Here is a 17,845-nt window from a genome sequence, read left to right as displayed (position 1 = left end):
GAAACTTTATATGAAAAAAACAGCCATTATTTCACTCGTATATAACTTAAAAGCGCCTGTGTGTGTGTGGAATAGCGTGAACAAAACCATTCTATTTACGACTCGAAAAAAGTTATTTTTATAACAAAAATAAAAATCATCTTTTTAATTTTTTTTCATCAATTTCATTATTTTTAACTAATAATTTTCATAATTATTTATAATTATTATCGTTTGAAATGGGTGTTCCAAAATTTTACCGATGGCTTAGTGAACGTTATCCATGTATTAATGAATATGTTAATCAATATAATGTAAGTTATAAACATTTTGTTTGGATGAAAATCATATTATAATTTAGGTGATAATATAATGATGTCATGTTTTTCAGATACCTGAATTTGACAATTTTTATGTTGACATGAATGGTGTGTTTCACATATGTTCCCATCCAAGTGATGATGTTCATTTTCGAATACCTGAATCTCAAATATTTGAAAATATTGCTACTTATGTGAATTTTTTATTCAATTTGGTTCAACCACGTAAAGTATTCTTTTTATCTGTTGATGGCGTAGCACCAAGATCCAAAATGAATCAGCAAAGATCACGTCGTTTCAAATCAGCACAAGAAGCTATTGAGAAAGAAACTAAAGCTAGACGAATGGGACAAACATTGCCCAGTGATCCTCGTTTCGATTCTAATTGCATAACACCGGGAACGGAATTCATGAACAAATTACATTTGTTTATGGTAGAATTTATTGCTAAAAAAATACAAAATTGTCAAGAATGGCGCGAAGTCGAAATCATTTATTCGGGCTATGATGTACCTGGCGAAGGTGAACATAAAATTATGGATTATATTCGGTATAGTAAAACCAACGATTCATTTGAACATGATACTCGACATTGTTTGTATGGACTTGATGCCGATCTAATTAATCTTGGATTAAGTACACACGAGCCATATTTTTCAGTGTTAAGAGAAGAAGTTACTTTTGGTAAATCCAAACAACGACATTGTGATCCGATTCGCACAAATTTTCAATTATTACATCTTTCCATTTTACGAAAATATATTTTTCACGAATTCCAAGAACTAGAACGACAAATGAAGTTCAGATTTGATCTCGAAAAAATTATTGACGATTGGATTCTTATCAATTTTCTCGTTGGAAACGATTTTCTACCTCATGTACCAAAATTTCATATCAACAAAGGTGGAATTCAAATTTTATATGATACCTACAAATCTATATTGCCTGATCTAGATGGCTATCTCAACGACTCTGGTACATTGAACTTGAAAAGATATCAGAAATTTTTGGCAAAATTATCAGAACACGATTTGGACATGTTCAATCAGAACAATATGGATTTCAGCTATATTGATGACGTGAATGACATAACTTTTGGCAGTGGTGTTGATTTGGGACAAAATTTTGATTTCGAAAAAATGCAAGAATTAACCGAAGAAAATTCTCTTCTTTCGGATACCAATTCATCTTCTGATATTGATGATTCATCCAGCGAAAATGAATTGGATGATGAGTTTGTTATGCACAAAAATCATTATTATACGACCAAGTTGGCATTCAAAGATTTAGCAGCCGATGTTCCAAAAATTGTTTTCGAATACATCAAAGGTATTCAATGGGTGTTGCATTATTATTTTGATGGTTGTGTTTCATGGAATTGGTTTTATCCATTCCATTATGGACCTTATGTTTCTGATTTAGCCAAAATTGATATTTCTGAAGAATTCCATTTCGAAATGGGAACTCCTTTCCAGCCATTAGTACAATTATTAGCTGTTCTTCCTCAAGCAAGCAAAGAAATCCTACCCAAAGCTTTTCAAAAACTTACCTATATTCCTGATTCACCACTGATTGATTATTTTCCAAATGATTTCAAGACGGATTTAAATGAAAAAATTCACGATTATGAAGCTATTATTTTGATACCATTCATGGATGATCAATTATTGATGAATACTTTTGAACAGTACAAAAATGGCTTGACTTCTGAAGAAGTTGAACGTAACCGATTTGGCTTTCATCATCTATTGAAATGGTCGGATGAATCTCCCGAAATTCGCGATGCGTTTGATTTGGATCGATTCCCTAATGTATTTGATCAGAAGATTCCTCTAAATCAATTCGTTTTACCTCGTGAAATTATATACAAAGGTGTGCGGAAAAATGTCGATTTAGATGCTGTAAATGGATTTCCTTCATTTAATGGCATTGATTATTCTGTACGAATGGAAAATGCTCGAATTAGAGTATTTGAGTTTGCTTCACAAAATCCAACTATGATGATTGATGTTGAAAAGAAGTTCTACACAATGGAATCTTTACAAATTTTGGCAACAAAATTTTCCGACAAAATCGTTTATATTAATTGGCCATTATTAGCTGAAGCCAAATTGGTTGAAATGATTGATAGTGAATTTAGATATTCAAAAGAAACCAAATCAAAAATAACTCCAGAAGAGTTGCGTTCTGCCGAAATATCATCACGTAATCATTGTCTAATGATGAAAAACAAAAAAGGAATAATATTAGAATCTGTTGAACAGATGGTCAAAGTTTTGCCATTACAATCACAACGATATATTATAAGCGGAGGAAGAATTCAACTTCACAAAGAATGGTCAACAACATCGCAATTTGTTCCTATCGAATTGGTCATTTTTGAAAGTTCAATAGCCCATTATCGATCATTACCAGTTTATAAATCCTTGCATACAATATTTACTAAGGGTAAATCATTTTATTTAATTGCAAATCCTTATTATGGTTACAAAGCAACAGTGGTGAAATATCTGGCAAAAAATAACCATGTTCAAGCGAATGTCGTTGTTTCTTCTGAACCTGATTTTAGTGAGATTGAAATGGAATATTCATACATAATGAGTGAGAATTATTGCACTGAAGGTCGTGTTGGATTTATGGTCAAACGGGAATTGAATTTACCCGAAAGCGTTATAAGACGTTTGTTGGGCTCAGTATTATGCAAATACCAAACAAACAAAGGTCGGGTGAAGCGTGTCAATGTTGGTCTTAAGCTTAAATCTCGACATGATGGTGAGCTATATTGTGTTCCAGGTTATTCATGTATGGATCGAGATGATATTTTTTTTCATAAAAGTGTTATCAATATTCTTCTCGAATATCATGCAAAATTTCCTCACGTATTTGAAATGTTGATTAATCACAAACCAATATACGAATTGGAAAATCTTTTTCCTGGTTCTAATTTGGACCAAAGGTTTGTTTTCTATTATCCTGATGATTAGAAAAATTATTTAATTCTATTGATTTTTTTCGTTTCATATAGTGAAAAAACAAAAGCCTTGAATAGTATCAGAGACTGGTTAGATTTGCAAGAATTTTCAAAAATCGGCACTACGCGTGGAAATGCCAATTATTTGGACAATTGTATTGTGAAGGCTATTGAAGAGAGAATTGAATCTCATATGGTAATTTTTCCCTATGATAATAAGATTTTTTAAAAACTAATAATTATCTTTTTTATTAGGTTTTGCTGTGCGAAGAACAAACATTCACGCAAAAATTGCATCCATCAAGTTTTTACATACCAGAGTTCATTCTCAAAGGAAGCTATCTTCCCGATGCAAAAGTAAAATATCAATTATTTGATCGAGTTGTGAATGTGAAAACATCAATTATTGTACCATTTGGTGCTAAAGGAACTGTGATTGGTATTTATTCTGGTAATGATCACTTGAATAGATTCACACGTTTTAATAATGCGCCAAATGAAGAAGTTGAAGAAGAGAAAAAATCAGACGATGATTTATTATCTTCAACGATTGAAGTTTTATTTGATGAACCATTCGAGGGTGGTTTTTCCGAACGCAGTTCGAAATCCAATATTTTCAAAATGCATGCATCTTATTTAATTAATATTTCACATGGAATGCGGATGTCGAAAAAGAATGTCAATTTCAAGAACGTTTATCAACCAATTCAATCGACTGGACATAAACAATCAACTCATTATCAAAATAATTCTCGTCCACATTTCAATCATAATAATCATCAATTGCAAACGCAAAAATCGAGTAATATACCAATAAATAATACACCTCAAAAAATTCAAATAATGCCCAGGCCTGAACAATTCAATGAATCACCGAACAAATTCAATCATTCGGAAAATTCTCGGTTCAAAGCTATTTCTAAACCGTCATATGCTGGTATTGTTGTTGGTTCTAATGTTCAAGAACAATCTTCAATCGAACAAGGATTTCAACCTTCCAATGAGGCTATTCATTTTCCGAATAACCTACCATTACCACCGAGTTGTTGGTCTTCTGATGTTTTGGGACAAATGTTTTCTGGTATCAACATAAGACATGCGAATCCTAATCAGATGAACAATACAACTCCTACAAAAATCGTAAATCCAATAAAAAATCCTGAATTACCACCACCACCACCACCTCATTGGATCGAATCAATATATCATAGAAAAAAGTAAAAAGATTGGGAGCCCGATCAAAATCCACCTAACCAAAATGATTAAGTGAGAATCCAAAAATAATCAATAATGATGTAAAATTTATTTAGATGTCATATTATTTTTGATAATGATAATAAACAAGAAATTTAACGGAAATAAACTAAGATGCTTTCGATTATCTATATTTAATTTTTTAAGGGTGTTTATCATTGAAGAGGTGGTATTGTTATAATTAATGAATGAATTTCTACACCACCATGAATGCACAGATGGTTGATAGTGGACAAGGCACTGATTCGATGGTAAAAATCATAAACGTAACGACCACCAACACTCACTTGATATCGGTTGCCTTCAACTCGAATCTGCAAATTGAATGCACTATGTCCAAAAAATGGAAAATGTGTTAATTCTTTTTCCGGTTGACACCATTGTTTTTGTTGATAAGAATTTCGTAAAATTGCCTTGGAATCCATATAGATTTCCATATGAAATGGTACATTTGCGTTAGGATCTTCATAGGGATTGGAACCTTGATACAAGCTGATATCGAAACGATTACCTGTCACACGACCATCAATGGTGAATATCATTCCAATTTGAAGCCCTGAGTTGATTGGCAATAAAAGAGGAAGTTTTGGCCATTTCAAATCGTTCACAATATGACTATCCTCTGCTAAAGGATGGCTTACCATGGCAGGTGGTGGTTGTATAAAAATATTTTCGACTTCAAAATCACCTTCATAGCTTAGTAGACCAACGCTTTCGAATGGATGTCGATGAATGAATGTCACAAATTCATTATCATTTACATCAATTCGGTATTGCTTAGGTTCAGCTTCGATGCATAAACGAAAATTTTGATTTTGAAGTAGCGGCCTTGGTAACCGTCCTCTTGGTGTTCTTTCCTCTTGTCCCCAAGTTTTACCTGTTCTCGAATTCAGCAACGCATAGCCAGCAGATGGATGAACACAAAAATGCATAGCGATATCACCATTTTTAACTAGGTCTTCACTGACCACTGATGCGCACCATAAATTGATTTCGAATCTCGATGCAGCCGGATTAACTTTACCTTCAATCCAAATTCGAGTGTTCTGTGTAAGTCCCTCATTCAGGCTGAGATAACGGCTTTTAGACTAAAATTACACGTAAGAATTATTAGAATCGATAATAAAAATCCAAAAAATTAACTTTTATACATTTTTGTTTGCTGGTAAAGTGACAACAGAATCGATGAGTTTTTTAGATTTTTTCAAAATGGAATCCATTTTATTCAATGAAATCAACAATGATTTTAAACAAATTCGTATCTGTTATAAAGGAAAAGAAAATTTCGACAAAAATCAAAACAAAAATATTGCCAACAAAAAAATTGCCTTGAAAAGACGTATAAATGAGTCATATAACGGACTTTTGTTTACTAACAGCACTGATGTTACGCAATACAATGTCATAGATTTTTTTTAAAGAGTTGAACACACACGGGATTTTATTTTCAAAAAATTAATTAATTACAAATTATTTGAATAATCTTGATTTTGTTACGAAAATTACAGATATATTTCATATAGAAATTGAAAGAAATTATTTTATGAAAACACAATAGGCAACAATATTTATGTTTGTGGAAATATATCACATATTTTTTTCATTCCAAAAAAAATCTATCATTTTTTAAAATTAATAAATATGACTAAAATGTGAGAGAACAGAAAACAGAAATTAACACTTACAAAAAAAAACATTTGGAAACTAATTATAAAGATCAAAAATCTCTGCTCTGATAGAAAAGAATATAACCGGATTCACTGTTCTTTTGCGTATCACTGGTTAGTCCAAAAAAATCTTCGATAGTTGATGGATCAATTTTGTCGACAATATCATCATCAAAAAGTAGCCAAAATCCAAAGGATTTTACAATACTGATATAATGGCCACGATTCGGTCCAGTACCACAATGAATAACGACGGCAACTAGATCGTATAATCGATCACTGCTATCATCATTATTAGATTTGTTGAATAGCCGAAGTTCCAACGGAAAGACTACACGATACGATAATTTTGTATGACGATTTTGGCTTTCAGTATATTTGAAACGTTTCAAATGTAATGCTAATATCATTGGTAATTTTTTGATGCGCATTCTTTTCTGTGCTTCTTGTTTGGAACAACAATTTTCACAATAATATTTATGTTCGGAACTAAGAGTTTCGGTATTGGAGAACACACGCAAACATTGAGTTATCGATGTGTTTTGATCAACATCAACACTAAGATCGAGAAAATCTTCATCTTTTGATGATAATGATTCACAGTTGAGACATCTGGTTTCATTGGTTAACGTACCTTGAAAGATGTCATGAACCCACGTTTTCTGATTCTGGGCATTTTTGTTTTCAACATCCAACCCATTAAGCTGGTGTTCCGATGCTTTTTCTGCGCTCAACAAATCCGCGATTGTATTAAGAAGGTAATTAAGAAACTCATGGGCATCTTGCTGCATATAATTATCAAACACTTCATTTTCTTTACGTAATCTTGTAATGAATTTTTTCGGCGGTATTGTGCCAGTTTTTTTCTTTTGTGTAGCTATCGAATAAAATAAATCGGCCAAACATGTTAACAATGTTTCACGATTATTTCGTTTATTCTTGTTTTTATATTCCAGAACTTTATCTCGAAATGGTTTACAAAAGTATAGGGCTTGTAGTACCGAATTACAATAACAAGTATTGCCAAAATTAACCAAACCAAAATAATGTTCATTAGCCGGAAATTGATCATAGCCAATATCTTTTTCAAGTTGTGAAGCATTGTTACCCATCTTTGTGAATGATGGATATCATTTATTTGTCCTAAAGATTGAAAAAATAATATTTAGCAGTTTATAAAGTCAAAATACGAAACAAATATAAATTCGAAGAGAGTAATAATTTTTTTTGCCCATCGACGGTCAACTGTTAATACAATGTTAGTAGTTGATACGAGTTTGATCATCTTGGACGCTAGATGTCAATTGCTGTCGACTCAAAGACCGGTTGCTTTTCTTTGTATATTACTGATATCGATGTCTGTTTTGTAAATCGACTAAGGCATGCCACCTGGAAGTATGACGTGGTGTGTGACTGAAAGCTGTCGTTGTCGTCTTGATCGCCGAATAAAAACCCCCAAAAAGACAAACTAAATAAATAAATTCTCAAACTTGGTCACATTATTTTGATTGTAATCATTTCTCATTCACCGTTAACGACATTGAATTTAACAAAGATATTTTCCCATTATTTTGATTTTGACTACAAAGTTGAGCAATGAATTTAATACGGCATATATTATTGGCATGTTTGTTCGTTTTGCCAATTCTTGCTCTATTCAATAATGGTATTTCCCGTTTTCATACACATAACAAAAGAGAATATTTAATTTTCATTTTATTTTAGCCAACAACTTCAATGTACAAGCTGTTGAAGATGATCCGGTTGAAGGAGAAGATTCCGATGTGAATGTTGAAACAGGTGATGTTATTAAAACCGAAGAAGAAGAAGATTCCACACTATCGGCTGAAGGATACAGAAATTCACCGGATGCCGATATAACTTACATGTTTACTAAACCTGTAGGAAATGGATTAGGTAATCAATTAGTTGATTATTTCTCATGAAATGATTTTTATAAGTATAATCGTTTATGAACACAGAATTGCCCGTAGGAAAAGAAGTTCATTTTTTGGTTGGTTTTATGAATAAAGGTCAAAAAGATTTCTTTGTCGACACAATGGATGCCTCGTTTAGATATTCTGCTGATTTCAGTTACTATTTGCAGAATGTATTTTCGTTTTTTTTCTAATTTTATTCAATTCATGCTAATTAATTTTTTATTTCAGTTCACAGCATTGGCTTACAATCGAATAGTCAAACCAAAACAAGAGGTCACTTTTAGCTATCAATTTTTTGTCAGTGAAGCCTATAGTCCTCGACCTTATGGATTGACCATCAATCTTTACTACCGAGATGCAGACAATATTCAATATTTGACTCCAGTTTTCAATGAAACTGTTAGCATTGTCGAATTGGATGAAGGATTAGATAGTGAAACTTTTTTCCTTTTCATTGTTTTGGGAGGTCTTGCTGTACTTGCTCTTATTGGAATGTATCAATTATTCCAATCTTATGGCATAAGTATTCATTCATTTCAAATGATTATTCTTGGAAATTAATGTAAATATTTCTAGAAAAAACACATTCCAATGCCATCATCTTCAAAACCAAAATATGAAACTGGAACTTCCAACCATGAGGATGTTGATTATGATTGGCTTCCCAAGGAAACCATCAAACAATTAAGTAAGACAAATTCTTTTAAAAAAAACTTTATTCAATTTTATTTTTTTTTCTAATCAAGATAAATCACCTAATCCGGCCAAGCCAAGTTCACCACGACAAAGGAGGACGAAGAAAGAATGATGAGATGATTTCTTATTATAACTAAATAAATAAAAATTTTACATAAGCATTTTTTGTATGCATCTTTTTTTGATATATAAAAAGTAATTTTTATCCTCATTTAAAATTCGAATCAGTTTTGTTCTCGATAGCAAATATTTATAATGCCCTCTATGGCAATTTTTTAAAAACGATACTTGAGACATCGTGGGCTAACCATTTTTTTTTTGTAAACAATGTCTTCCAATTCATCTTCAAATTTAAATGAAAATGATTTTAGCTCAGAATTCCAGAATATTGATCTCGAAGATGATGAAAAAAAGGAACAGTTAACACGACCAAGTGAATATTTAGATTATCTTTCCAAACAATTAATGAATGATTATGCCAAATATTTTCAACTAAGGCCGACTGCTCAAGTGAGCTTTTAATCAGTAATGTGATAATTGGATTAATTTTTTGTGTCATTTTCCTTTCATAGATTGAAGAACTGGATGAATTGTTGGAAAATTTATTAACACACATGGAAGAGTTTTATGGCCTTATCGAACAAATTCGAAATAATGGCAACCAATATCTGGATCAGTTTTCGATAATTTTATTTCCTAAAATCGAAGAATGTCGAAAATTATTCGCATTTATCGACAAATTGGAAAGAATCGTGAATCACGTTAGTATACAAGTATCATTGATGGAACGTGAAGTTAGTAAAGCCGAAAAAATGATGGGAGCCAAAACAAGTAAAGTGAAAAAATTGTTGTCCATTTTGACAAGTGGTAGCCAATCATCGGAATCACAATCAAAATTTCAATATATACTTCAGGATATTTTCAAAACTGAAGACTTGTTAAAAATGTGATATTAGTTATTAATTTTTTTTATTATTCTCAAAATCTACAATAAAAATGAATGAATGAATAAATGATTTTTTTTATGAATTCTATAAATCATCCGTATTGTTTATAGTAACTTTTTCGCCTGGTTTGAATGCTGGTAGGCCACGATACGGACAACTTTCACAACGGAATGCATCGCCCAGATAACAGTTTCCACACGAAGATTTAACATTTTGACTATTGGAACGAATTTTATCCATCTCTTCTTTTTCTAGTTCTTCTTTCAATCCACACGAACAATTGGCACATGCTTTTCTCTGTTTTGTCGTTGCACAGACACGCAAATCTTCAGCTTTTGGTTTCATTTTGTCTTGTTCGTCCAACAATTCATCATCATCGATCAGATCACCATCAGTAATTTCATCTGCAGCCAATGTCCAAATTTTTTGCGTATCAATTTTGACAGCCGAACCGATTTCATATTCGGGTTTATGTGCTATGATCAAATCTTGTTCAGTTTTATCCACCACAAATCCATTTGATTTTATTAGGAATGTCAAATTGGAAACCTGTTGAGATCTTACGATTACAAATGTTGATTTCGGTTTCAATAGTTTGTATAAATGCTTCAATTGTTCATCTGTAAATGACTGTTCTACAGTGAATATAGCGTCGTATGCTTCTACAGATCAAAAAAGATTTTGTGAATAAAATTAGACAATAAACGGTAAAATTTACCTTCCACGGATGGGAGATCGTTTATGGCTTTATTTGACTTGTTTTTGCAGCAAAAATTAGATACATAGGAATTTTTTAACAATTTCTCATCTAAAGATTGGTCCAAAGATAGAACAGTTAGACATTCTTTACAATCTGAAAAGTCCATCTTGGATAAAAGATTAAGATGAGCAAATATTAAATGCGTAAATAAAATGGCAAGTCACGTTGGTCGTTTTGCTTCTCGTAAAGAACGTTATGCCATTGGAAAATAATATCGAATGAAATTCTTCAATAAATTCGTCAATAATGCAATTTACTTTATTCCGTAAAATACTGAAAAATGTTTATCTATCTGCTAAGATTTTTCATCGCCCGAGAACATTCACCACAACTTGTGTCTATTTCAATCGTCAAACGTTCAATATCGGTGATTCGGTGCAGATTGAAAGATTTTTCACTCAGGATGATGTAGCCATTTTCGCTCGTTTAACACATGATGATAATCCCATTCATTTAGATGAAACGGTAGCAATTGAAAAAAATTTTGCTAAACCTATAGTTCATGGTGCTCTAATCAATGGGTAAATAATTTTATTGCAAAGGGTTAATCAATTCAGTTGATTGTTTTTTGTACAAAAGAGTCATATCTTCTATAATTGGAACTAAACTTCCGGGACATGGTAGCATCTTAATAGAACAAGATTTACATTTTCCTAATCCTTGTAAGTTTTTTGGCAAAATGATATCGATTATGTAATGAATTCATGTTTGCAGTATTTGTTGGCGAGAAATTTATCACCAAAGTAACGATTGCAGATCGCAAACGTAACATTTATTTCTGTCGATATGAATGTTTAACAATGGACAACAAGGTGATTTAATTTTTTCGTCTATCATAATTATTGTTGATCATCATATTTTTTCAATAATCGTGTGTTACTAATTATTTTTTTTCAATCAACTTGTATGAATGGTTGCTATGTTTAAAAAAAATAGAAAGTAACGGAAGGCATGGCAAAAATATTGTTCCGTCCTTGAAATCAATAATCTACCATAACCAGCATCATCCTACAACTGTTGAATTTTGCTGACAAAAAAAAATGTCCAGAAGTATTTTTTTTGCTATCGACAAATTCTGGCGTAGGCTTGTTTTTGTTTCTAAGCATTTTTGAAACAAAAGAAATTATCATATATAAGAATACGTTAATATTTATCCTTTTGCAGCTACGGCTTCTAATTGTAAATCAGGAATGTTGCTTATAAGAATAATAACAAAACATTGTTTGTAAAATAAATTTATTGAAGAAAGATTAACAAAATAAAACAATAACAAATTACAACATGCATGAGATGTACCAGCATGCGGATGAGGTGATTGTGTCTGAGCACCATCATGTCAATGAGGCTTCTGAACACCTTCATGTTGAACAAGGATTATTCAATGTGTTTAAATACAAAATTATGTGTGACAATTATTGATGACTTAAGCAATGTACAAATGATTAGCTGAATAGGCTAAATCTCTAAATCAGGCGATGATCGATATCACCTTATCAGAACCATCAAACCAAGTCAGCACAAAACTTGTTGTCAAGCCATGAAAAACTTCCACGTAGACAATCAAGGATTTACACATCCTTACACATAAATGAACAGTTATAAGAAAGATATAATATGTTACAGTTATCATCATCAGTTGGTATGACGTTTCTAAACAACCCAACATCTTTGTTAATTGTTAGATACATTATATTATAAACATCATTTACGGTTATATTTTTACAGAAATTCTTAACATTTATAGCCCGGTATTTATCGCTATAAACAATATAAAGTTTAAATAACTCATGCTCAGTTGCATCAATCCTAAACAATATTCGTGATTTTTATTAAATAAAAAATACTAACGTTATTGGCAAACAACTGAAAACATTTTTTGCTTCTCACACAAGGTTTTTCCAGCATCATATAATGCTATAATTCAATTTCATCTATATCCCAACAATTTAACTTTTGCCATTATTGACGAATTTATAGGAAGTTTTTGATTATTTTTATCGTAATTTTTATCAGATATTTTTAAATGATGGATGTCGAATATTCAGCATCAGATTTTAAACAGAAATTATTTCATGTCGAGAATATTTTACGATCTACCGTGACTGATGAGAGGTATATTCCAAAGGCAGATAAATGGCGTGATACAGACAGTTTCAGTACGTATACAAATTTTATAGATTGTCATGAAGTTTTTCCCAATATTATTATCGGAAACATGTAAGTTTTTTTTTTGTTTAACATATCTGTACATTGTTGTATTAATAAATGAATTTCCTGACAGTTATTCTGCTCGAGCAAAACCATTTCTGAGAGATATCGGTGTTACTCATGTCTTGAATTGTGCTCTAAATCAATGTTTGACATATAATGATACGAAATTCGATCAAGAATATTATGAAGATTTTCGGATCAAATTCAAAGGACTTGAACTGGATGATATATGCTCGGAAAACATTGCACGTTATTTTGATGAAGCAATTGAATTTATCGACGATGCCATGGCAAGCGGTGGTAAAGTTCTAGTACATTGTTTGGCTGGCATTAGTCGTTCGGCAACAATTACGATTGCTTATCTTATGAAACGGCATTCAATGACCATCGAAAATGCAATCAAAACAGTTAAACAAAACAGACGTATATATCCGAATGAAGGTTTTCTTAAACAGTTGGTTGAATTAGATTTTAAACTACGAAAACGATCTGTCAATCGATAAACCGAAATTCCAATATCATTCTTTTTTCTTACTCAATTATTTTATGTTTTCAAACATTGATGAATTATCATTGTTTTTCTTTTTATGATTAGAACAATTCATTGTTTATTTTATGATCAATATTGATTCAAGTGACATATATACAATAAATAACAAACAAAATTTAAAAAAAGTAGTCAACTCAAAATTAAAAAAAAACTGAAATGTAATGTAAAATAATATCGATATGAACAATATTCACCGATAATGGTGAGTTTTCAGTTGATAAATGTTCCAGTATGAGCTGGCTCCTAAAATGTTTTTGGAGGGATCAAGAAAATTTGTGACAATAGATAATTAAAAAGAAAAATATGAGTAATCATCATTAATTCATCTATTGATGAGTGGTTGAGAATCACAGTCGAAATTGTTTATATGTGGAATAGGTTCGAGCTCAATATTGAGATTGTCTTGATTGCCACTGTTGTTACTGAATTGTTGAATATTAACTGAATTGACTATAACAGATGAGATATGGCCGTGATCAACATCAATATTCGAAGCAACTATTTCTTCATCATTTGATAGTGCCTCCTTTTTCTTGTTGTTTGGATTATCTATCTGCCTAAAATAATCTTGATGAGCTGTATTAGTGTTCTCTGTGAGAACAACCGAATTAATGTCAATTGTTGTCTCACTTGTTGGAGAATTAATTGATTGATCATTTAGATGATCATTGGAATGGCTTGTATTGATGACCACATTCGAAGGGGTGTTAATTGGGACTACCGGTGGTGGTTGTTGTTGAGTATTACGATGTTGCCTTCGTAACATTCGACGACAACGCCGTTGACGTCTATATCTTCGATATTGATCCATATAAGAATTACTTATTCCATTTACATCATGATATCCGCCCATAGTGGATGCATAGCTGGGCGGTGGTTCACGAAATAAAACTGAATGTTCTAATCGAAATAATGAGGCATCCAGATCACCGGAAGATGGAAATGGAAAATCCATATTTCTAAAAGAAACACGATTCGATACATTACTAGCCATAGTTGTACGATATTGTTCCAAATGTCTAAGGGCGATTAATTTACAGCCGCAGCTGATAGCAATCACAATCAATAGGCCACAAATAAGAGATCCAATTATAGCAGCAGTAATGACACTATTCTTTAAACATCGCATCTCGTCACTTCCATCATAACAATCGGCTGAACGATCACACGTCCTATGTATAATGGATTAATGAGAGGAATTCTTTAGTTGAATTAGTTTACTTACCAAATTGAAGGTATGCATCGGCCGTTTGTACATAGGAAACTACCTTTATCTGGTCGACATAATTCTAATGTACAATTTTTTTCATCTGAATAATCAGCGCACTGTACAATGCCATTACAACGTTCGTCTAGATCATAACATCCATCACCAGAAGCACACATAATTTTACCTTTACAATGATCAAAACAGTTCAATTCATCGGCACCGTTTGGACAATCAAGGATTCGATTACATCGATGAAGTTTCGGCTCATAACAATGACTCATTGAACCACATCTTATTTTCTTATTAGGACAATGATTACATTTCGTTTCATCGGAAAAATCTTGACAATCGGGAATACCATTACATAACAATGTAAGATTAATGCATTTGTTCGATGATTGAGGTGAAAGGCATCGAAACTGATTCGAATCACAGTATGTACAATTTAATTCATCTGAACTGTTCTCGCAGTCAATCTTATGATCACATCTTTTAGAGATGTGATAATAGCCCATTGAATCATCAGTGCCACATTTAATGAATTCTGAGGTTAAGTCACAAGACATTTCATCGGATCCATCACCACATTCGTCCTTGCTATTACACTTCCATTTTTTCGGAATACATTTGTCATTAAGGCAATGAAATTCATTTCCATAACATTGTGTAGTCGATTTAGGCGTTATAAAATATGAGAAATAAAATCCAACAGCATTATTTCTATTTGTGGTTGCATTGAATGTAACAGAGACAATATTGTTTTCGGAAATATAGACATTAGATGCACTGTGGATGGATTTGCCGCAAAAATATCGATCCTTATTCAACGATTTAATTCGAAGATAATTTTCTGTGCAGCATCGTTTTGAATCGATAGAATTTAGACAATACTTCGAGTGTTCATTTGGGTTTTCTATGTCAAGCTCGTCAATGCTATCAAGAATAAATAAAATGAGATAAAATTCCGATAATTTAAGCAATAATACCTGATTGTTATGATTTCATCAGGAGATGTTCCAATGATCTTCCATTGACAAACGATTGGAACTTCATAACCGTTAGGATAGTGTGGGTTTTTGATGAAACCGTATTTAGTTGTAAGATTGACAATTGAACCACAAAGAAAATCGTTTTCTGGGAAAAGAGAATCTTCAATAAAAGTATTTTCATCCAATAATGAGAATTTTTTGAGCATTAATTTATCATTTGGTGTGGACGAATTCTTGTCAATAGCGAAAGCCGATTTGTCAAAAAAGATAAAGAATAATGTGGCGAGAACAATGAGATGATATAATAAGAACTTATTCAAGATTTTTGAACGAATAATCGTTGAATGGAGAAAAAGTTGTTGATTTTCCATCGATGAAATTAGAATCAAGTTTCACGTCTGAAATCTCTAACGAAATACAGACGAACTGGAAAAAATCAATAACTGCAGGTTTTAAGCAAAAATATTTGACGACAACCAGATTGAAAACATTAGGATAGAAACGGCGAATGACGATCAATCAAATTGGAATGGAATATTGTTGGAAATGTTGTGAGCATATTCTTTTTTTTATCAACGTAAATAGTGAAATGACGGATTATGGTTGATTGCAAAAAATCTTAACATTCATCAGGGATTATTCTCAAAATCGTATCCAATTAAATTGAACATTAAAGAATAAATCAGAAATATTAATTTGGTAAATATCGAACTGTAGATCGAAAGAATTTTTCTTCTGTTTTCCAGTTAATTAATAATATAAGTAGTTTTTATAAGGCTTGTTATTATGTATGAAATGGATTATAATCGGATTTGTTGAAAATGATCGAATGATTGTTGTTTGACAATTTTATCAAAGAAAATTATATCGTCAATGAAGACTGTAAAATTTTTCAGTATACTTCCGTCATTTTATCAAAAAAAGGTAATCTTCTGATTGCAATCATCATATGATTCATAAAATCAATTGCTGTATAAAAAAAAATGAAAGCATATAAAACAATAATTTCGAATAAAATTGGTTAAAACTATTGTGGATCATTAATGATGATGAGAATTTTATAAATATAACAAAAGTATTAATCACTCATTGAAAGTTTGTTAGATAAAAAGAAAAACTTATTTTGATCAACAACATCATTCATCCAATCTAATTCAATGAAAACAAGAGAGATTTTCTCTCTTCCACCAAAGATTTCAATAATATATTATTCGTCTATATATATTTACCATTGTCAGTATATATGTGTTGATACATTGAGCTCTATAGAGTATGTAGGACATAGAGAGACTCGACAACAAACAAGCTCACAAAAAAGATATAGTGGATTCATATGCACTGGATTTTCATTCTTTTTTTTTTTTGGTAATTACTAAACAAAATCTGGATTTTTTAAAACTATATAATATATAGTATATATAATAAGGTCGTCGCACGCGATATATAAAATACGAAACGATTATTCTTGTAAACACACATTATGGTTTAGATTTTTTTATTATAACAATTTATAATTGATTTCAATTTTTTAGGAACATTCAACATCTCATAATCCATTTAACTGCATCAGATTTTAGAATTTTTGTTGTTGGTGTGATTAACTCAAGATTTCGATTTTGAATCCTTTGAATGACTATCACTTATGGATTCGTTTGAACTTAATGACTTTGATGATGAATTTTTCTGACTATGGGTTATTTCGTTTTCATTCATTTTCTCATTTGATGATTGTTGTTTTGATTCTGGTCGATCATCATTATCACATTTATCAACATTATCAATATCATTCTCGCAAAATGATATATTACTATGGAAAGACAAAATAGACGTACCAGAATTGCCAGTAGCTTCTTTTGTTTCATCAGCTATATTTTCTGATTCTTTAGATTTCGAAACAGAAATATTTGATTTACAAACTGGACATTTTTGTGATTTATCATTGTGTGAATCTTCTTTAATGAATCTTAATGTCATTTGAAAATCCTGATCAGGAAGTATAAAAATGTTGACATTCTTTTTTTCCTCAGTAGTCTGTACCAAACGTTTTGAATCATTTTTTTGCTGTCCAAACACTTGTTGAATATTTGAAATTTTGAAATCATTATTTTCTCGATTGTTAGATGAATTTTGTGGCAATTGAAATTTAAATTGAATTGATTCCTGACTTCTTGTCGATGGTGAAAATGGTTCCTCTGATCGAGGTTTTTGATTGTCTGCTTCATTTTTGATCGATGCCATTTCAATGATTTAAGTTTCTCAAATTCAAACTTATTAATTTTTTTTCAAAACAATCTTTTAAATATAAAGTCAGAAAACAAAAAATTTAATTAATTTATCTCGAATTTTAATTC

The 17,845-nt window shown here is 31.4% G+C and overlaps 9 protein-coding genes across 11 annotated transcripts; 4 read left to right on the top strand and 5 right to left on the bottom strand.

Annotated features, from left to right (window-relative positions):
* Positions 1–42: 42 nt before the first annotated feature.
* LOC113797584 (5'-3' exoribonuclease 1-like) lies at positions 43–4,662 on the top strand. Its single transcript, XM_027347990.2, has 4 exons — positions 43–293; positions 371–3,255; positions 3,325–3,466; positions 3,526–4,662. Exons 1-4 carry the CDS (start codon positions 219–221, stop codon positions 4,489–4,491), a joined length of 4,068 nt encoding a protein of 1,355 aa, XP_027203791.1. The 5' UTR covers positions 43–218; the 3' UTR covers positions 4,492–4,662.
* Positions 4,552–5,878, bottom strand: LOC113797593 (galectin-4-like). The gene is made up of 2 exons (XM_075823350.1): positions 5,676–5,878; positions 4,552–5,612 (listed from the first exon to the last, which is right to left on the bottom strand). The coding sequence occupies exons 1-2, from the start codon at positions 5,742–5,744 to the stop codon at positions 4,680–4,682; spliced, it is 1,002 nt and encodes a 333-aa protein (XP_075679465.1). The 5' UTR covers positions 5,745–5,878; the 3' UTR covers positions 4,552–4,679.
* A 132-nt stretch (positions 5,879–6,010) lies between these two features.
* On the bottom strand, positions 6,011–7,442 carry Usp12-46 (Ubiquitin-specific protease 12/46). The gene has a single exon (XM_075823337.1). The coding sequence runs from the start codon at positions 7,301–7,303 to the stop codon at positions 6,242–6,244; it is 1,062 nt and encodes a 353-aa protein (XP_075679452.1). The 5' UTR covers positions 7,304–7,442; the 3' UTR covers positions 6,011–6,241.
* Positions 7,443–7,584: 142 nt separating this feature from the next.
* On the top strand, positions 7,585–10,687 carry LOC113797598 (translocon-associated protein subunit alpha-like). Of its 2 annotated transcripts, none has more exons than XM_075823359.1 (6): positions 7,585–7,857; positions 7,917–8,108; positions 8,174–8,301; positions 8,360–8,654; positions 9,228–9,337; positions 9,400–10,687. In XM_075823359.1, the coding sequence occupies exons 1-6, from the start codon at positions 7,788–7,790 to the stop codon at positions 9,775–9,777; spliced, it is 1,173 nt and encodes a 390-aa protein (XP_075679474.1). In that variant the 5' UTR covers positions 7,585–7,787; the 3' UTR covers positions 9,778–10,687. The 2 variants fall into 2 exon arrangements, with proteins under 2 accessions (XP_075679474.1, XP_075679471.1); XM_075823356.1 differs by lacking the exons at positions 9,228–9,337; positions 9,400–10,687 and adding exons at positions 8,709–8,819; positions 8,878–8,988 and having other exon boundaries at positions 7,596–7,857; positions 8,360–8,651.
* Positions 9,775–10,640, bottom strand: CIAPIN1 (cytokine induced apoptosis inhibitor 1). The gene is made up of 2 exons (XM_027348010.2): positions 10,493–10,640; positions 9,775–10,436 (listed from the first exon to the last, which is right to left on the bottom strand). The coding sequence occupies exons 1-2, from the start codon at positions 10,638–10,640 to the stop codon at positions 9,859–9,861; spliced, it is 726 nt and encodes a 241-aa protein (XP_027203811.1). The 3' UTR covers positions 9,775–9,858.
* A 93-nt stretch (positions 10,688–10,780) lies between the features above and the next one.
* LOC113797600 (hydroxyacyl-thioester dehydratase type 2, mitochondrial-like) lies at positions 10,781–12,686 on the top strand. Of its 2 annotated transcripts, none has more exons than XM_075823398.1 (4): positions 10,781–11,055; positions 11,114–11,196; positions 11,249–11,346; positions 12,548–12,686. In XM_075823398.1, exons 1-4 carry the CDS (start codon positions 10,781–10,783, stop codon positions 12,590–12,592), a joined length of 501 nt encoding a protein of 166 aa, XP_075679513.1. In that variant the 3' UTR covers positions 12,593–12,686. The 2 variants fall into 2 exon arrangements, with proteins under 2 accessions (XP_075679513.1, XP_075679516.1); XM_075823401.1 differs by lacking the exon at positions 12,548–12,686 and adding an exon at positions 11,471–11,612.
* LOC113797588 (uncharacterized) lies at positions 11,754–16,651 on the bottom strand. Its single transcript, XM_027347994.2, has 3 exons — positions 15,492–16,651; positions 14,521–15,438; positions 11,754–14,467 (listed from the first exon to the last, which is right to left on the bottom strand). The coding sequence occupies exons 1-3, from the start codon at positions 15,863–15,865 to the stop codon at positions 13,618–13,620; spliced, it is 2,142 nt and encodes a 713-aa protein (XP_027203795.2). The 5' UTR covers positions 15,866–16,651; the 3' UTR covers positions 11,754–13,617.
* Positions 12,558–13,423, top strand: LOC142645880 (dual specificity protein phosphatase 3-like). Its single transcript, XM_075823376.1, has 2 exons — positions 12,558–12,751; positions 12,816–13,423. Exons 1-2 carry the CDS (start codon positions 12,558–12,560, stop codon positions 13,246–13,248), a joined length of 627 nt encoding a protein of 208 aa, XP_075679491.1. The 3' UTR covers positions 13,249–13,423.
* Positions 16,652–16,964: 313 nt separating the features above from the next.
* Positions 16,965–17,818, bottom strand: LOC113797608 (uncharacterized). The gene has a single exon (XM_027348017.2). It carries the CDS (start codon positions 17,730–17,732, stop codon positions 17,097–17,099), a length of 636 nt encoding a protein of 211 aa, XP_027203818.1. The 5' UTR covers positions 17,733–17,818; the 3' UTR covers positions 16,965–17,096.
* Between the last annotated feature and the right edge of the window lie 27 nt (positions 17,819–17,845).

Source organism: Dermatophagoides pteronyssinus, unplaced genomic scaffold (genome assembly GCF_027571235.1).
Source record: "Dermatophagoides pteronyssinus isolate colony J.1.1.1.1 unplaced genomic scaffold, Derpt_VIB-CSIC_2022.12 sq0001, whole genome shotgun sequence".
In the NCBI taxonomy this organism is placed as follows: Eukaryota; Metazoa; Arthropoda; class Arachnida; order Sarcoptiformes; family Pyroglyphidae; genus Dermatophagoides; species Dermatophagoides pteronyssinus.
The sequence above is the reverse complement of the archived record's forward strand: the minus strand, read 5'-3'. Positions and strand labels throughout refer to the sequence as shown.